The 20,673-nt window shown below is 38.5% G+C and overlaps 1 protein-coding gene across 2 annotated transcripts in view; it reads right to left on the bottom strand.

Annotated features, from left to right (window-relative positions):
- The window catches only part of mmp17a (matrix metallopeptidase 17a), a 94,375-nt gene that overhangs the window by 22,251 nt on the left and 51,451 nt on the right, over positions 1–20,673 (bottom strand). For both annotated transcript variants that reach the window (XM_030742670.1, XM_030742668.1), the window contains 3 exons: positions 16,585–16,717; positions 13,803–13,938; positions 379–665 (listed from right to left, as the gene is read on the bottom strand). In XM_030742670.1, coding sequence (XP_030598530.1) covers positions 379–665; positions 13,803–13,938; positions 16,585–16,717 — 556 coding nt within the window. The remainder of the gene's footprint in view (positions 1–378; positions 666–13,802; positions 13,939–16,584; positions 16,718–20,673) is intronic.

Here is a 20,673-nt window from a genome sequence, read left to right as displayed (position 1 = left end):
AACAACGTGCCCATCTTCTGATGGCTGCTTCCAGTCACAGAGCTCAAAACATCTCAAATTTTCCTGAACAGGACAATGAGTTCACTGTATTGAAATGGCCTCCACAGTCATCAGATTTCAATCTGACAGAGCACCTTTGGGATGTGGTGGAATAGAAGGTTTTCCAAATGGATGTATGGCTGATAAATCTTCAGCATTGCTATGATGCTATCATGTCATTATGGCCCAAATCTAAGAGGAAAGTTTCCAGCACCTTGTTGATTTTGTGCCATGAAAAATTAAAGGAGTTGTGAAGGCAAAACAGGGTCCAAACTGGTACTAACAAGGTGTATTCTAGTACATCGGGATAATCCTGACACTTAGAAAAATGTTCCTTACCTGGTGATCTAAATGTCCAGGCCTCGTCATCGTCGAAGTGTGTATCCCCAGCAGTAAACCTCTCTCCAGGGAAAAATGCATGTGCCACTGTGCCCCCGGGCCCATCAAAAGGGTATCCATCATTGTGGTCAGCCTTAGTGAAGTCAATTTGAATATCCGCATCACTGCCGGCTACTTCATGGAAGTTAAGAGGTGCAATATCACTCCAGACCTTTAAGGCGTAGTACATGAGGGCTCGAACAGTGTCCCGGCCCAGTAAGGCTGAATCCTTAGGAAAGGTCCTCACTCTGTTGTTTGGAGGGAGAAGGAATAAATAGATGGTAGATTTAGTTTTTCACACATCAAAGACATGTTGAAAAAAGTAATATAGTTTTCATGAAGTTCTTTTAGCCACATCTTCACTGTTTAACTAGAAAAATAAAATGTACTCCTCATATTTGATCTACAGACTGATCAAAAAAACCCTCCTTTTTGATCTTTCATGATTTACAGCAACATTTCATTGATTTTCCCTGTGGTGTCACTGATTTCATAGTACTGTATAAAAGGGGCTGCATTACAAATACCCAATTCCCTGCCAATATAGGTTACTCTTTTCATCTGATTTTCAGTACAGCTTTAATGTTATTGACTAGAACATCTTTCCTGGAAAGTGAACTCACTTCTCCTCACTCACATTTTCCTTTTGCTTTTTATGAAAATAAAAGTGCAATATCTAAATGCAAGCCGTGTGAGTTCTAAATGAAACACTCTTCACCCTTTTTTACATCTAAAATTGGATAAAATGTAAGCAATAGTCACAGAATTACAGCACTATAGTGGAATCTCAGGATATTTACTCCAGTGCAGTCCTTCAAATGGCACTTCTGCTATATTGTAACCGAGAGAAAAACCTTCTTTTTTACTTTACTACACATACTTTCATAGCTAAAATTTGGCTGCTTACTTAGCTGACAGATACTGTCATGTCCTGGGCCGTTGGCCCAGCGTTTTGTGTTAATTTATTTCCTGAGTTTGTCCTCCCTGTATGTTTGTCATGTTCCCAGTGTTGTGACTTGTCTGCGTGTTCCTTGGTTTATCACTTCCTGTTTTATTTTGCCAATGTGATTTCCTTGTGCTTTGTGTTTAGCTTTGCTTCCCCTGTGTAATTACTTTCATTTGCCTCACCTGTTGTTCCCTGCTGTTTCCTCTTGCCCTGATTACCCATTGTGTATTTAAGCCCTCAGTTTTCATTTGTTCTCTGTCGCGTCGTTGATGTTTTGTGCCCGCATGTTCCTGTGTTCCCTGTGCCTGCCCTTCGTCTCCCTGTGCCTCCCTTCCAAGGTTTTTGTATTTGTGTTTCCCCGTTGAAATAAATCCCCTTTTTAGTTATGTTTGCTTCTGGAGTCCTTCATGTGAGTCCTTCCTCGTCCGTTTCCTCCCCGGCCATGACAGATACATAGATCTAATTTTACATAACAAACATATGTGAGCATCATACATTCACTTAATTCCATGTTCTTTCTTTTTTATTACAAAAAAAAAAGACAAAAATAAGACAAGACAAAATAATAAAAATCTAATCCTTACCAGGTCTTAAAATGAGGCAACTATGACCTCAAATGAAGAAAAACACGGCATATTATCCTGTGTCATTATTAATTAACAGAAACGAAGTCAAAATGCAGAAGCAGTGTATGAAAAACTAAGTGTACCACGTTATTCAGCAGCCTGTAGAACTGCTTAAAGCAGAAATATCTTACAGTAACTTCAGGTAATTGGTTTTTGCATCATTGTGGAGGAATGCTGGCCAACTCTCTTTTAGTGTTGCTTCAGTTCATTGAGGTTTCTGAGCATTTGTTTATGCACAGCTCTCTTACGGTCCCACCACAGCATTTCAATCAGGTTGAGGTCTGAACTTTGACTGGGCCATTGCAACACCTTAATTTTCTTTTTCAGTCATTTTATTCATGTGTGCTTGTGATCACTGTTCTGTTGCAAAGGAGTTCATGGTCATTTCAGTGACTGCAACATGCTTTTTTTGCAGTTACTCTGAGCATTGTGTGGTTTGACTTTGGGGTCTACTCCTGGGAAGACTGTTTCCCACTTTTCCCATCCTTCCCAGATTGATTAAGGTCATTACTGATGTGTCTCCTCCTTGGCATAGTGTTAGCACACCTGAATGCTCCAGACCAGTAAAATGTTTGCTTTTATGGAGTTGGTCACACTTGCTCATAATCAGTTAAGCAGGCGCAACTGATAAAGAGCACTTTGTTGCTACCTAGTCTCTTAATTCCTATGGAAGAAGTAACACAATTACTTAAACAGAATTAAATAAAGCTCTGTTTTCTTGGAATTCTGACACAATATCTCTTTATTTATTTATATCTATTACTTTGTAATGGATATAATATAATTGATCTATACAAATAAAAAGACCATAAAAACAGTATGGAACCACTGATCAAAATACAAAAAAACCCCAAAAAACAACCAACCTACCAAACAACCAACCCCCCACCCCCCACCCCTACCCCCAACAAAACAAGAATGCAATGTAACAAAGTCATTCCTTAGGCTCCATCAATATTTTAGGCAATATTTTTCCACTGGATTAAACATCATTGCCTCAAAAATAAATAAGAATTTAGGGGCTGGTACTTTTGCACTGGATCAAATTAGCATATTTCTAATTTCTTAAGTAGGAAAATTACCTCCATCTAAATTTCTCTATAGCAAGCAACAACATCAGAATGCTGCTCGCACAGCATTCAGTACTTAATATGAATAAAGCATTTTCACTTTAAGTGGAACATTTCTGTAGTGTGCTGTTTCTACACACTATGATGTGGAAGGACTGTAGGTACCTGACTCTCTCTTAGAAAAACAACAATGCCCTGTAATAAATTATATATATATATATATATATATATATATATATATATATGAAAATATCCAGTAAAGTTTGAAACTGAGTTTCGACCTCATAAGAGTTTTTTTTTCACCTATCTTAAAGCCTTTGCTCTCCTGAGGACCTGATAAGTGTTTTCTGATAACTTGAGTCATAAAACCTTTCAAGCTGCATTTGGTCCTTTCATCCCCACATGAGCTGGAGAAGCAGCTGTTCAGACGACTCAGATCATAGCTCAGGGTCACTGGACCTTTAAAGTCAGGCAACCTTCTGAACACCTGCCAAAGGAGATCACAGCAGCGAGGTCTCTTTAATCTCTTAAATCACTTCTGAAGACACATGTGCATGTGATTTGCTTTGTACTTTGATAGACAATATAGTTTTAGTTCACTAAAACTTTGTTATATAGATGGCAACTCGACTGTTGAATTTACTGTCTGCTTTCATAGTGTTGATTTTGGTCGAGGCTGGCAGCCGTTTTCAGCAAAAAAAAAAAAGCTCTAAAAAGTCATTATATAATACAACCACCTACTCAGTCTCAAGCAGTAGGATATATCACAAACAGAGACTGAAGACCAGGATTTTTCTTCTCAATACCCGGTGGAAAACAAAACAGAGGTAAAAGTTGAGTATTTGGGCTTGCAAGCGCAATAAACATGCCTCCAAATGAAAGACAATTTCACTCCAAAAATGGTGGATGTATAAATAAGGAATGATTTCCTTACAAAATCAAATGGCACCATCAATCTTAATTAATCTCAATCTTATAGTCATGACAGCTGCAATATATACAAAGTAAAACCAACCTCAGTCCTCTATAATTAGTTCTGCAACTCCAGGGAGGTGCACATGGAGACTACTCTGAAGGGAATAGCTGCCAATTTTAAGGCAAGAGTTTTCTGGGTTTTGTTTTAGCATTTTAAAGCGAGTTATGAAGCTTTTCAATACCCTGAAGTCTAATTCATCATCAAGCCCAAACCCTACCCATATGTTCTGGAAACAAGCAAAAAAGACTTCGGGGGTGTGTGTGACTAGTTTTTAATGCCTCTCAATATATCAAAACTATGTAAAAAAAATGTAGTTTTCTGAACAGCTTTTGATGCATAAACTACAACTAAACAGCACACTATTTTGCCCCAAATCCTCCTCCAGCAAACCTCTTGGCTGTGTGGGGAAAACCCTCGGTCAGCACAGCCTGCGAAATTCGCCCCCTTAGTGATGCTGACTTTAGCCTGTATAGCTTGCAATTGACTGACAGTTTCTTGTATATCTAGTGGAGTTTTTATCAAAAGTCTAATCATTTATCAATGTTTCCTGTTCTTTCCACTGTTCAACAGCAGCATTTGACCTTGGTCCTTGGAGGACTGCACGCAAGCATGTTTGTGTAGGTTGCATACTCCTCTGCAGAGGCTCTGCGTAGGCAAATACGCAAATGGACACAAATATAGTATTGTAAAAGGTCTTTAGGTCTCAGAGGGTTAATGGCACTGAATCGCTTCAATAATTTTTTTTTTTATGCATGTACATACTAGAAGGGCGCTCAGAAAGCGCATCCTCAGCCAAGACCTGTGCCTTACGTTGTCATTTTAAAGAAAGTGATCCTGATCTGAAGCAGAACTTTTCTACCTTTTGCCATGTTTCACATTCCCACCACGTTTTAGGAAATCTGGTTTGGTAGTTTTTTTTTTCGTGATCTTGCTACCAGACGGGCAAACATATGAAAACATGTATTCACCTTGGTTTTCACCTTGGCAGAGCAAAAATAGTGAGTAATGAGCATGAATAGTGAGCATGTTTATCCTTTTAGTATAAAACAAAAACTATCACATATAATATCACACCTCTCTGATGAAATCCCTTCAAGGACTTGACAGCCAACATTCATATTTTCAGCCCATATCATGTTATATTTCCTCCTACTCCTCACTGCAGTGAACACTTGAGCTGCCTGTTACGCTGTTATCACAATGCCTTTAACACACCCAGCGATGCGAACGGGTTCATTAGCGCAGCTAATTAATGTGTTAATTAGAAAATGTGTCTATATCAACATGTTGTCACAAAACACATGGATAATATTAGCAGTTTTTAAAGCAATAAGAGAATAGCAGCTTTTAAAACAGGATTTTTCTTGTTAATATGCAAATGCGTGCAGCAAAGTCACCTCAAAAAAATCTAATCGGATCATCTATTCTGTGGGGAAACTTGTGGTGTACAGTAATGCTGAATTTTTCTTGCCTTGATTTATTTGTGAAAATGTGGCTGTACAGTCCATTTATTCATGCTGCCTGAGCATCTGAGCCTCACTGCTAACCACAGTTAGCCAAGGTCACTGCAAATGGCTCAGCTTCCACAGACAATTCACCTGCTTATTAGTCCTAATTCAAACAGACGAGGGTGGGTGATTGTGTATGTCTGTGTGTTTGGGAGGATGTTTGTGAGAGAGGCACAGTGTGTAGTCTCGTCAGTGCGTAAGCGTGTGTGTGCATCCAAATGGTGTCCGCATTGAATTGGGAGTGAGCGAGTGTGTATGGGTAGGTGTATATGGGCTAATTGCAGGTAAGTCCGCCAAGGTCAGAGCGTTCCTGCCCAGCATCTCAGATGAACAGGAGTCTCTGAGCGCTGCTTGTGTTTACATACAGCAAGGTGCATAGCTGCATAAAAAATGAGGCAGGTGTCATTTCTCTGTCATGCTTCCCTTAAAAATGATTACCTCTACAGATCATGACACGGGTCTGCCAGTATGCCAAATGCGCACCTTGATTTTAACAACCTTATTGATTATATTTCAGTCAAGCAAATAACTTCACTCAGATATGATGTTTATTAAACACCTTGGCTCCATTAAGTCCACATCAGTTTAGGGGTTTTATGATGTAGTTGTTCACCTGCCAACATTTTTTCCCATATGGATCAAATCAGAATCTCTAGTGTACACTTTTAGTTATTTTTGTTCACTCATTCATTTTTATGTATCAGAAATTATCATGATGCTGCGACATGCCCAAGCATAACTGTACGTTTGGTATATAATGCATTTCAGAGAACAAGAGATTCCCAGAGTTTCCAAGCATTTCTTATCATTCCATTGCTCACGTTATATCAGCCTAATGTATTACTTGAAATAATAAATGATTAGCTAGTTTTGTCACTAGCTTAAAAACTGTTAGGCAGCTTTCTTGTAATTTCTTTAAGTAGTCTTCCGGAATAGTTCTCCGGGCTTCATCCAAAACTCTTCCAAAGCTACTTTTTATTCTGTTCTCTGTCTAGATGATCCCACACTGCTTCAATAATGTTAAGGTCCGTGCTCTGGGGAGGCCAATCCACTGATAGTGTTCCACTGTGTGTTTTTCTGTCTAGGTATACTTTTACTACATTGGCAGTGTGTTTGGGATCATTGTCATGCTGAAAAAAGAAGCCAATGCCAATCAGATGTTTTCCAGATGTATTGCATGGTGGATCAAAATCCGACGATCCTTTTGTATGTTCATAATTCCTTCAATTTTTGACAAGATCCCCAACACCACTGTTTGAAATGCAGCCCCAAACCCTGACAGAGCTCCAATGTGTTTTACAGATAGCTGTATACACTCACTGCAAGATGATGATTTGAAGGAAAAAAAATTCTAAATTTTTTTCATCTATTGACCTGTTGCCACTTTCAGCCCAGTTCTTCTGTAATTTGGCATACCTCAGCTTTTCCTCCCTGTTTCCCTTCTTTAAGAATGGTTTCTTGACAGTCACCCCGTCCACTGAGACCATTTCTGATGAGGCTTCAGCAAACAGTAGATGTATGAGCTGAAGGGCCAGATGCATCGCTCAGATCTTGTGTCAGGTCTTTGCTGCATTTTGTCCTGTTTCTCAAGGACATGACTTTCAGATACTGTTCATCTGCTTCATTTTTTTTTAGGCCTCTCACTTCTTCTTCTTTTGTCTTCCGCTTGTCCAGTTTCCTAACATTTTAAAGGACACACTGCACAGCATGCTGAGATGTGCCAAGATTCAGCTAATAGTTCTTTGGGAACCACCTTGTTGCTGCAAAAATACTATTTTACGCTTGTCAAGCTGTGTTACCTTTTTTTGTTGTTGTTGGTAGATTCAACTAAATAAATGCAAACAAATGGCAGTACTATGGTTCAGACAATGATACTTCATCAAAGATTAGGGTTTAGGGTTAACAGAGTCACATTTTGAAAAATACACTTATTTCCAACATCAACTACACTAAGATAAAAAACTTTAATTAAGCATGCAGAAGCAAACGTGGCATTCACCCTCATTTTTCTATTGTAGGAAGGATATTAAATAATGACATTACACTTTGAGTCTAGCTATTATTTGTAGATGTGAGGGGTCTACTTTTATTTTTTGGCATCATCTCTTCTGCCACATGGCTTCAAACACCACCTGAGAGCTATGCCAACATCTATTGCTAATTCTGCCGCAGCTGCTCATTAAACCACACTTCAGTTCTCAAATTCACCTGTAAAGAGCTAAGTCTCCCTTAGGGAGGACTTATTATCATCACTTTCCAATCCCTGCTGTGCTAAGATTAATGGTACCATCTGAGGAAAGAAAAGGTCAAAGCCTAGATGCAATATATTGTGTTATCTATATTCATATACAATAATAATAATCCCTTCCACATGAGTTGTTTTATATGTAATATGTTCAGGTCAGGATTTTAAGGGCAGTAATGGAATCACACGTATCACTGAATGATTTTCAGCTCAGCTTTAAAAAAAAGTGATCAGGACAATGGCTGTGTGATCATACTGTAAATGTCGGTTTTCTTGAAGTCGTCAGACCGTGACTCACGAGCAGTTAGAGAGCGATAAGCACATGAGCCAGCAGTTTGGAAAACAAAAGAAATGTGCAGATGTAAGAGTTTTTGGCAGCAGCGTATAACAGGAGTCATCAGCAGCTCAGTGGCTGAAGGGCTGTTTAGCAGCAACAGAGCTCCTGAGTGTGCATCATTGACTCACAAATAAATCCCTGAGAACAGAGTGTACTGTCAGACATTTTCGCATCAATCAAATAAAATACATTTATAAAGAACTCCTAACATCAAAGTACACCCTGATGCTACCGAGCACGCAGCGCTGGACAGACTGTGGATCTTTTGCTGTGGCGCTTAAGTGGCTGACAGAGGCCAGAGCGGGAGGAAAACAAAGAGAGAGGAAAGAGCTGATGTGAATGATGGAGAAATGAGCCTAAGCAACTCTTATAAATGCAATTTAAGGACGTCAGGGAAAAAAAACCAGCAAATAACTAGAAGCTTTCTATATTATAACACACATTAAAGTCTTTAATTGGGTGCATGTTTATTGCAGTGAGATGAACTTCTCAACATTTAGATATAATGGCTATAGTGACAACAAAATTAGGAAGTTAATCATTGCAGCCGAATGTAATGAACCTCCTGGATGAGATGCCACGTAAATAAAATGGCCGAGGGGATCAGAATCAGAATCAGAATCAGAAGGTTTTTATTGCCATATGGGTGAACAGGTTCACAGCATTAGGAAATTGCTGCGGTACTTCGTGCTTACAGAAAGAAACAAATAAGTATAAAAACTATAAGACAATATACAAGTATACAAATTGCAAATGTACAGAGATATTAGAGCTATAACTATAGCACAATATTACAAAATTACAAAATATACAGTGCAGAGACTAATTAAAAGATAGAAGAATGTAGACTATATTCCACTATCTGATCTGAGATCTTTCCACAATTTCAAGCTTTACATCTTACCTGGCAAACAAAAAAATGTCATCCTTTGAAGAAATACCATTTCACAGGCATTTTTCACAGTCTTTAGCAAATCTAAGTCATAAATATGTAATGAGGAAGGAAATTAGTTTTGCCATTACAGACTCTATTATGCAATATTGTCCCAGAGTAATACTGGTCTGAGAACATCTGAGGGTAGTAGCAGTTCAATTACAATATATTGCCTTTTCATATTGAGATCCTGCTTTAACAGTGTTTTTAGAGAATGTTCAGATGTAATATCATGTCTAGGCGCAAGTGACTGAGCACAATCCAGCGACTCACTGCTTCATTTACTGTCGATGAATCTAAATGTTCTCGAGTCAACAAAACGGTGAACTTGCTCCTTGAAAGGAGGCAAAGGAGATGGCAAAAAAATGTTTTGGTCTGTGTGAGTGTTTGAATTTGAGTTGTGATTTTTCCAAGTCAGATATTAAAACCAGCATAATTTCACAGCACAAAACTATCTAATGAAAAAGCAATCAGACAAATCAATAATGAAGCAAAATAATGAGACATGCATCTTTTTTTTTTTTTTTTTTTTTTTTACAGTAAGCAAAATACCTGGATAAAAATGCCTGTGGTATATCGGATGCCTGTGGCACTCATTTTGTATAGAATATCAATTTATTATGTAACTTTATTGATAAACCATGCAATATCAAAGCCTCTTAAGATGTGAATGAATCTGAAATCAACAAATAATCCACAGGCATTTATAATAAAACCTGAATAATTGCCCCATCTGTTTCTTGGCAGGAGCTAGAGGTTGTTTCTTTTCTTCTTTTCTTTTTTTCTACAAGACACTAAGTCTGTATATCTCAATTTTCAGGACATCTTGGCTGCGTTACGGTGTTATACAAATGTGAGCGCACTGAGTAGAAAGGTGGCTTCACTGGACTGAAAAAGAAGCTGCCTTATTTCACAGAGCCAACTAGGACCAGGCTGGAGGCAACATAAAGCAGGTGATTGACAGCAGAAGGTTTGCAGCGGCACGATGGAGAAAGGCAGAGTAAAAAGAGAGACTGAGTGATGTGAAAAAGCAAAATGTTCCAGTCATAAAACAGCAGGACCTCACAGCTATGCGCATGCTGGTCCCCTGAAGCAGATGTTGACTCCACAGTTTCAATGTGGTGTGCTGCTGGACTGCTGCCAACTGCTTTTTCCAGGTCGGCTGAGCCCTTATGAGAACCCCCACCTCCACCCCACTTCCCCCCAACCCACTCACCCAAACACCCACCCACCCACCCACATTTATTTATATCCTGACCCACCAAAAAAAAAAGGCTGTATCTCTGACTCAAAGCCCCAAGTGAACTGGGGATTATTTCAAAAAGGCACTGCCACAGGGACATAGTCACCAGGTAATTTGTTATCAAAAAGCTGTAACCATTCTGCCTCTGGTGACAAGTGATTCATCCGTCTGAACTCATCCGTCTTGCAGTCTGAGCAGCTGCTTTTGCTGCTGCAATCCTGTGTGCCGAAGAAGCTTACTTTCTTCAGCTGATCCTGCCTGGATAAACCAGACCTGTAATCCCTGGGAATAAAGTTTGGATGACTTTCCAGTGCCAACTTAAGTAGTAATCTGTTATTAATATAGCAAAGTGGAAAGTCAGGATTTGGAGGCCAGAGTGACTTTCACAATCATGACCTCTTACAAATGTTGTCTTTAGTTTTTTGGGCCAAAATTTGGAAGCACTGACTCACTGGCTATGGGAGGGGCTAATGCAAGAAATTCATTGATAATTTTAAGATTTGGCCCACAAATTCTGTCTGTCATGATTTTCTTCCATGTAAATTACAGTATTGACTTTTGTAATGTAACGCTATGTTCACAGCATTTTTGGAATATGGACTGGGGTCCGTGTACTTTTGTGGTCATTCCTTTTTCATTTTAAAAACAGATTAAAAAATGAAAAACGGATGGTTATTTTATTTTCATTTCATACCCCAAATCCATATAATGTAGAATGACTTGCTCTGGGCCTGGACTCCAAGTGAGGAGCAACAATGACAAAAGGGTCCATCATCATTTCACACCTACAGCCATACTGCTACATATCGAAAATATAAATCTTCTGTGATAAAGTTTCAATAAACCACTATTCTTTGCAAAGGAATTACAATGGTGACCTGTCCAGGCATTCCTGCTTCTCACCCATGACAGCTGGGACAGACTCCAGCCCACCCAGGACCCTGAAATGGATATGCAGCTAAGAAAATAAATGGATGACAATGGTTAAACTCAAAATACTTATTACATTTGTCCATTTTCACAGCACAGCTCAACATTACGCAGTCATCTTCATCTTGCTACCTCTGTTTTATGCCCTGCTTTACTTTCTGTTCTGCCATTAAGTATGACAGCTCACCCCCAGCCCCTTTTGTTTGCTCACCCTCCCATTAGCTGAAAATTCCTGCTCATCGACCTGTTTCTTCAATCCTCAAGTGCCCTGATGTCCTGCTTTCCAACCACCTCTTGCTTTCCTTCTGTCCTACCTTAGATCTATTACATGTACCCTCCCCATTTCATCATCCTTCTGCAGGATGCTCTGGCCCATCTGCCCTACATGTCCCACTCTCCCTAAGTTACTGTACATAAAAACACTTGATCAACCAGTACTTGTTTATTAGTGCTACCCTTAATTAGCATTCACATGTATTCTGCTACTGTATTTGTAAACACATAGCAATATTTATATTCTATTTATTTAATGTAATAATTAGATTCAAATAAGGTGTTTTCCTCTGCAGACCGAATAAGAGCAGCGGTCTATCTGTCATCCCCACAAAGTTCCGTGAAAGTAGTTCAAAGTGGTAACAACTTTTGAGCCTGTCCTCAAGCTTTACGACATTCAGTAAGATCATGTCTAGAAATGACAAAACTAGATGGTCATTGATCTTGAGTTACATCCATAGACTGTATTTTAAAAGTTCACGCAGCCACCTTGACACCATTCATTGTGTGAATGTTTTAAAAGCCTCAACTTGAGCATTTAGGCTGTCATCATCTTCCTTTTTTAAAAGCAAGGGTTGAATCTGACAAAGAAACTGAGGAAAATGCATGCTTACACAAAAGGTTTCCACGCCTTAAAGCATACCCTGCTTTATGATCTGTGTTGAACTAAATGATAACTCATTCTGTATTGAGTAAGGCTTTAAACTAGTGAATGAGACATGAATGCATTAGAAATAATTTAACTGAGGGATTAAATTAAGTAAGCAGGAGAGTAATTTTTCCATAGACGTCTATACAAACTGACTTCTTTTTGCAGGCAGAAGAGTCGCTCCCTGCTGGCCACTAGACAGAATGCAGGCTTAAGGTATTTCTGCCTTGGCTTCACTTAGCTAAGAGCCGCTGTAATTAAACAGCTGCTTCTTTTTCATGTATAATTATAAGAATGGGAACTCCAAAACCTCCATCCGATACTATAACATAAAATATTGCCTTGCCAAAGTGTGTGTGTAAGTGATAATCAGAGGAAAATGTCATGTTATGAATGTCAGAAACAGAATCAAAACCCTATGACAATGTAAATAAACAAAAATGTACAAATTTGCCAGTCACACCACTAAATAATTTAGCTTAGGACCGACTCCTTCCATCAGCAGCATCACTGCAGGCTGAAATCACAGGGTGTGAATATGCAGCGTGTGCAACAGAGAGATGAGAGATGAGAAGAGAGATGAGAAGACCTCTCATCACTAGGGGAAAATCCAACCTCTCGTGGGGGTGAAGCGTGTGGGTGACCAACTGTTACTCTCTGTTTATGTGTGCATATGCAGTACTAAAAGTTTTATTTATTTATTTTTTTGCCTGTGTGATTGTATGTGCTGCACTGCTGTGTAGGTTGATGTCTATTGCTGCACGGCTCACACAGATTAAACAAACTGGCTGACACACCACCTACCTTAGATCATCTCTTGATAGTGTGTGTAAACCAGCCCAGGCCAGCCATATGTTTGACAACCTCCCCCTCTGCTGTTTAACACTAAGCTGGATCCCTGACAGATGTTCCGGCTGTTTTTAAGATGCCCATATTATCTTATCATGCACTGTATAAACAGCAGACTGTGACCCTTCTCTTTAGGAATTATAAAATTTGCATTGGTATTAAACCCAGAGATGTAAAAAAAATAACCCTATGACAATGTTTTTCTTTGTATACCCACCTAATAAGACGGACATATTTGTTGATTATTTAAGTTAATTTTAACTAGCATGCTATTTTTTTAGAAAATACACTCAGCCAATTAATCCATCAAACCAGAGACTTCCACCTTAAGAAGGAGCATCATGTTCTAATAAGGCATGCACAGACGGGAAATAATTTTAAACAGATTAAGTATGATTTTTTTACTATATTATACTTAAAACAGTGAGATAGGAAGTAGCCAATGGTTCCAGTGATATGTTCCTTCCAGCCTGATGAGCTGGATACATTTACTTGCTTCCAGTGGTTTGTAATGTTACAGTATGAGCTCTAGGTACTAAAAAAAAAAAGAAAAGCATCTTTTATCTTTTGCAGGACGGCTCAATGCTAATACAAAATCCCACAAAAGCTCTTAGCTAAAAATCCTCTAAAACTTACTTAGCATTTATCTATTTGATCTTACAGAGAGATAATAGACTATAAAGATCACATCTGAAGAAACAGGGAATTTATTTTGCTGATTTGGTTTTATTGTATCTGGGCGACTACAGTTATGTGTAAACTTAAAGAGTCCTGTAGAGGGTGTCTTCATTTTCCCTACCTCCAGGATAGATGCCTCTTATTCCATTTGTTCTGAGGATTCAAGCTTCGTTTCCTGCGTCCCATTGCCCCCTCTATGTCAGACACATCAGGCAGAGAACATCTGGGTGTTTTCATTAGACCTAGTGTGGCTTGGTCTGAAGGACAGAAGAGATAAATGCAAATATATAAACTAATGCAAACACATTTCATAGTCAGTTTTAGAGAAAACAAACTAGCTAGTGTAAAAACGCATTTTATGCTTATGTATATAGTGCATGTATAAAGACATCTGATCCATCACAGTTCAACATCTGTTTGAAAATGAATGCTTCAGTAGATGCAACACTGTATGTGCACATATACATACATAGCTGAATGAACAGTAGGCTATGAGAAGCCATTTCGGCCAAAACTTATCCATGTTCTCTGAATCCCCTTTCAGACATTTACTTTGTTTATCCGTCCTTGGTCACTTTTCAGTAAAAGTCGTGATGACAAACCTAGTATGTCAGACCTAGTAACATTTACGTATCACTTTTAGCACAGTCACGATCTGCATCACCAAAGATCTGTACAGCCTTTTGGCCACTTTAAGCAAGCGAGGCTGATCAGATCCAGATCCTGGAGAAGACTTTGTCAAGTTTTGAGCCCCATTTCTCTTTTGTTTTTTTTTTACACCACAGCAGCATTTCTACACAGCGATGGAACGCTAAAATGGGTTGTGCAGATACCTTACCCATCTGTTCAATCTTGCAAGTATAGGAAATACCATGCCTCTAGGGCTATATCTGATAAAGGAGACGGTATCTCCGAATGAAACTGTGAGGCACATTAAATTAAATGTAAGCTATATCCGAATAACAGAATGCTGCAGTGTTACCGAACTCATGAAGCCGGTATTGTTATGTAGCTTTCTTTTTTTTAGAACACTGATTTCATCTTCATTTTTATTTATGTTGATTTGTTTTTTCAAAGTAAGTAAAGTACATAAATTTCATTTATATAGCATCTTTAAAACCACAGTGCTTTACAATTAAAAAAAAATTTCCTAAAGGTTGATGCTACACACATTCATAACATTTATATTAACAAAAACACAGCGGTAACCTATCTTCCAACCACAGTTCCAGACATCAGCAGTTTCCAAATACATTGTTTTTATATTTAAAAACAGTCACAGCTGATGTTTGTCTGAGGTCACTCAGAAAACCATCTGGACCCTGAGTCTGTAATAAAGATTGATTGACTGTATCTCATGACAGAAAAGAGTTTAAGATCTCTCACATCCTCAATGATTTCTGGCATGCCCCCTATAGAAGCAGAAAAAGTCACATGCCACACCCTGCATTACAAACAATACAGAATTTTACTTAATTAAGCGTAAAGCATCAGCAAAATCTTTTTTGTTAAATTTTTGTTCAACCTAGTGTCACATCATGTTCTTCAGCTGGTTGCCTGCACCTCATTTGCAGTAGCTCCATGCTCCACAGTTTGAGAAACACCACTTTAGGCTATCAAATCATTTACTTACAGTACTCTGATTTCTTCCTTCTATATTTGTATATCTGTGAGGGAGTAGTCTTGTAAAGAATTTTGTTTGCAGAGGAGAATTGCAGTCTCAGTGAGTAAGAGAGATGGCCAATATGCACCGCGAGAAACTATGAGTGCAGTGCATGAGAAAGAACAGTAAAACCCACACTAATCAATATACTGCTCTGCTTCAGACATACCAGTGTTATCAATCACATACAGTACAGTGGGCACATAGCAGTACTGTAATTCTGTTTTGTGTGGTGTGACAGCAAGAATGATTTATGCTTACAAGGTGTCGCATGCCGTGGAGACAGCTGTGCAATCTAATACTTTTCAATACATAAGGACTGAAGTAAAAGCTACCTTTTTTTTTTATTGTTTGGCAGTTATTGTGTCACAGTGATATTGATTAGGCTCTTTTGCTTTTCTGCTGGTAGGATAGCATTCTGTGGTAAAACATACCTTATATTTTCCTCTACAGGCATTATATATGCACTTGTATATGCTGTAGTCACACAGTGAACATACAGTTGTGGTCAAAAGATTACATACACTCATCATGGGCATGAATGTCATGGTAATTGTGGGCTTTTAATGATTTCTTTGAACTGTTCTTTTTCCAGGCTGGAATGATTGTGCAGCAGACATCTTTAATGATTTTAAACAAACAACAACAATTGGGTGCATAAGTGTGAATGTATTTTGATTTTTCGCTAATCCACACAGTGTCAAAAGTATACATACACTCCACTAATATTTTGGTCAAATGTCCCTTAGCAAGTTGCACCTGGATCAGATTTTGGAAGTAGTCCTACTTCTTCATTAGTCCATACACTTTGTCCAAATGTAGCAGTACCACTGGCAGCAAAGCAGCCCCAGAGCATGATGCTATCACCAGAATACTCGACAGTTGGTACAGTGCCTCACCTTTACTCCACCAAACATACATCTTGTCACTGTGGCCAAATAGCTCAATCTTTGCCTCCTCTGACCAAAAGTATTTTCTCCAGAAGGCATTTGGCTTGTCCATGTGGATTTTCTAAATTCTTCAATGGATAAAGCAGGCTACTCAGACCTCAACCCTATTGAAAATGTGTGGACTATACTAAAAAAACAGGTCTGTGCCAGGAAACCAACAAATTTAATTCTGCCAAGATGAATGCTGAAATATCCAGCTAGAATTATGACAGAGCGTTTTGATGGCTACCAAAAGCATCTGGTCGAGGTGCAACTTCTTGTGAAGCCTTCCAATCAACCCAGCCGCATACCCAAGACTCCAGTCTCCTTTAGCCCTCCGAACTTCTGCATGGCTTTGATGGCCTTGGTCAGAGCCTCCTTGGTTTGAAGCTGGCCAGTCACAGGATCAGGTGGAGGAAGGTACCCAAACTTACTCAGCCAGTCCTGGAACAGAAACAGAAGACAGAGTTTAATAGTCCCTCCAGACCTCTGAAAAATCTCAAGTATCCTAAAGCTGTTGAGACAGTCATTAGTTTATCTCTACTGAGTCTTATTTGTATGTTCAGGATAAACAGGAGCTTTGTGTCTCTGTGCAACTGTGTGTGTCTAAAATTACACCAAGAACCATTTAAAAATGTCTTTCTCTTAGCAGAAAATTAAATGTCATTTTTCAGCAGTTGTTGATATTGTATGACACTTGAATGGAAGAGAGCAATCATTAATGTTCTAGTAATACCGAAGCTTTCCCTTCTCTGACTAAATAACAGCAGAGGTCTGCTGTGAAAAAGCATTTAAATGTTATGTAATATACATTAATTAAGCCATTAGTTTCAGACAAAACAAATGCAATCACAATATTATTGAGGAATTTTATACTTCTGCATCATAATCTATACACTTTGTTTTTGTAAGCATAAATTAGCAACATGTATAACAACTCAATATACTCTTTTTTTTTTTTTTTTTACTAGTGCTTTTTTCTGTTATGATAGGTTAAAACAGGGAAAAAGACAATTGCTCAGGTTCAGCTGTTCTCTCAGCAAGCTCTGACAATGAGCCAGTCAGCTTAATATCAGGGTCCTGGACGTTGCTTATCTAAATGGCATGTGGTCATTTAAAAAAATATAAATGCTTTTATTACTGGCCAAAACATCTGCTGTAAAAAGCCTCTAACACGATCATTAAAACAAAAGAAACACATGGCTTTTAGCCATCATTCGCGTTATGTGTTTTTCCTGCTGTGAAATGTCCAGATACTATTCATCTGTGTCATTCCAGTATCAGTTAAGGCTTGATTATTTCTGCATTTCCTTGGAAATCCATTGCCTCAAGTTGCATTGACTGGAATTGTGTATTATGAATGGCAGTTCAAAACGGGGTGGGGATAATGTAGCTAATTGTCTTAACAGTATAAGATGTTGCTAATTAATAGAGATATTTAATTCACATAAGCTCTGCCAATTTGATTATGAAAACTATTAATTACCTCAAGGTTATTTTTCACTTCGTGTCACTTATCATGAGCTTAAATTACAGTTAAATCCGCCCTCTTTCTTGTTCTAATTGTTTCTGGCCATGTCTCTCAGTACTTCACTCTCAGCTATCTATTTCAGCTCCAACCCTGACGTGCTGGGTGGTCTGACAAATCTGTTCTTTAACTGTTTTAATGATTAGATCATAACTCATCAGAAATAAGAGCTTGAGCAAGGCAACCATTCTCACTGGTAAAAATTCCATTAGCTAAATAACTGACTTTACAGAACTTCTATTCATTATATTTGTCCCCTCAGTATGTTAAAAAGAAAGAAAGAACAACTTAGACAACACTAAAGGCTATTTAGATTTTTATTTCTCAGTAATGAAAATACAAAGTTGTGTCAGAATTTTGTCTCTTTTGTCTATTAAAAGAAATCCAACAAAGTGTAGTGAAAAGATTCCTCTTGCAGCCGCAAGTAAAACAAAGCATAAAATCTAAAGCCTGACCGATATAAGATTTTTAAGATCGATACCGATTTTTGGTGATTTCGATATTCCAATTTTTTTTTTCAGACACACAAAAAAATAAACAGATATTCCCTAACATTTAACATAACACATTTACGCTCTGCTTGACTCTGCTCTAGTAAGCTGGTTGTTGTTTGTGCCCTTGAACAGGATGCAGAGTGCCCTCTGGTGGACAAAGTATGCAATATTAACATTCAAAATTGTTGAAGGGCGTTTCTAAAAATTTTCATTTATGGGTCATTATGAATGCTGATACCAGGAGACGGGCAAATAGGTATTATCTGCCAATAATATCAGCCTGCTGATAAATCGGTTGGGCGCTAATGAAATTACAGTTTGAACATACTACTCAAAAAAGCCTTTCCCATTTTAAAAGAAACAAGATGTGTTCATCTGTTTGGTTCCAGTGTGTGAAGTTTATACCCTACCTTATCCTTATGAGGACATTAAAATATAGAGCAGTGTATAAATGCTACCTTATATTTTAATGTCCTGGCAAATGTCAGGCACACAGGCCTCTTTTCCTTTACTAATAAAACTGAAGTAACTGTGTGTGATTATGGTGCTTTTAACATCTGTGTTCATGCCAGATGGTTCCACCTGGACATAAAAGGATAGTGAGGGCAGATTTATGATTGAGACATAATGCTCACTTTTGTAAAGGTTAGAAAGAAAATACATATTTAAAGAAAGTGCTGATTCAGAATACTGAATGGCTTCAGCCTGATAGTTGACACATAATATATGTGTGTGGTCTGTGTGAACGGAATTGAGATTCTGGTGCAGGTATTGCTGAGCAGGAGGTTCTAGATAAGCACTTTAAAGTTCAAAAGCAACCCAGCCCACCTTTCATTGACTGAAGAAAATGTCAGCGTATTCAATGTTCTGGCAGGACGCACAGAAAAAAAAATAATGATATAAGACTGTATTGTTGTTACATTTGAGCCAGCGTGAGTCTCGTCAACCAGAGCACAAGGTCAGGAACATAATAACACTTCTGCAGCCACCTTACTAATACTTAAAACTAGCACATACAGTAAAAGGATGACTTTACTGCACGCCAACCTACAACTGCTATATGGAAACACTATAGATGCTTTTGTGTTTAAAAAAATAAGAAAAAAAAAACCCATGGCTGTAGAAGTGTTTCGCCTTGTAAGCATTACTAGACCTTTTGGCTATGCTTTCTGAACACAAGTTGTCTGAACCACTGTAAGAGCATCAATCAAAAGTGTTAACTTTGCAGCAAAAGGCCAAGGCAATATGTGTAGCACATTTCACACTTAAGCAGTTCAGTGTGCATTAAGTAATCGCAGAAATGCATTAGAGCGTTTATGGACCTACTGAAGAGGAAAATGAGCAAAAATCAAATCAAATAAAACAAGAGCAGGAAAAATAATGGCAATTTGGGTGAATATAATTAGATTTTTTTTATAAAGTTTATGACAGACTCCTGAAATGCAGTTTTTCTCTTTGAGTTTATCCATGTAAGGTATTTTTTTTTTTTAATATTCCACATTGTGGCAGCCAAAAACAACTGTAAGATACTCCTACTGTGAAGGTACTTGCAATAAGTGCTAGGTAGTCAAATAAATGACACCAAAAGCCACGTCTGATTGCACTAGAACACACTAGAAGAGAGAAGCCTTGCAGGGAAAAAAAATGTTGTATATGATGAAAGAAATGATGCCGCCCATATGAGTTGATTCTCCCTAAATCTGTGATTAACTGTAGCACGAGGGGCTGATGCAGATGGCTGAGGCTCTAGTGTTCTTTATTCGTGTATTATTAAAAAACGCAGACATAAAGAAGCAATGGCACAAAACAATGTCTACATTCTGATATTCTTTGTCTCCGATGAGAAACACACACACAAAAAAGCACAAAAAGCACTCTGCCAAGCCTGCTGCCATTTTATTGGGTTCTTGGTCTGAACAATCTGGTTTTTGTAGTCTTACAGTTGCTCCACTGTGGGTGGCATGAAAGTTTCAGTTCTAGAAATTTCTTGTCTGTGTTGTAAGCGAAGAAGAAAAGGAAGTTAAGGACCAAATAAAGAGCTGGTTCTAAAGGTTCTTATTTATATAAGAGATGGAAATAGAGGAATTGTACTTGACACATCAGTTTGGGCAGAAATGTAGACGCCTGTTCTTACATTCAGCCTCTAAACCTGGGTGGCTTAGTGGTTAAGCTGGTGACCACATACACACGCCGCGTTGCGGTGCGGGCGGCGCGGGGTCGCGTCCCGGCCCGGCGCCGATTTTCCCGCGTGTCTTCCCCTGTATCTTTCCCCCATTTCCTGTCTCTCTCCACTGTCACAAAAAGCTGCTGTGGCCAAAAATGAAAAAAAAAAAAAAATCCAATCCAAATAATTGAATTCAGGTGTTAGAATCACTTCC

Source organism: Archocentrus centrarchus, chromosome 12, assembly GCF_007364275.1.
Source record: "Archocentrus centrarchus isolate MPI-CPG fArcCen1 chromosome 12, fArcCen1, whole genome shotgun sequence".
NCBI lineage: Eukaryota > Metazoa > Chordata > Actinopteri > Cichliformes > Cichlidae > Archocentrus > Archocentrus centrarchus.
Note: the sequence above shows the minus strand (reverse complement) of the source record. Positions and strands in the feature narration are given on the sequence as shown.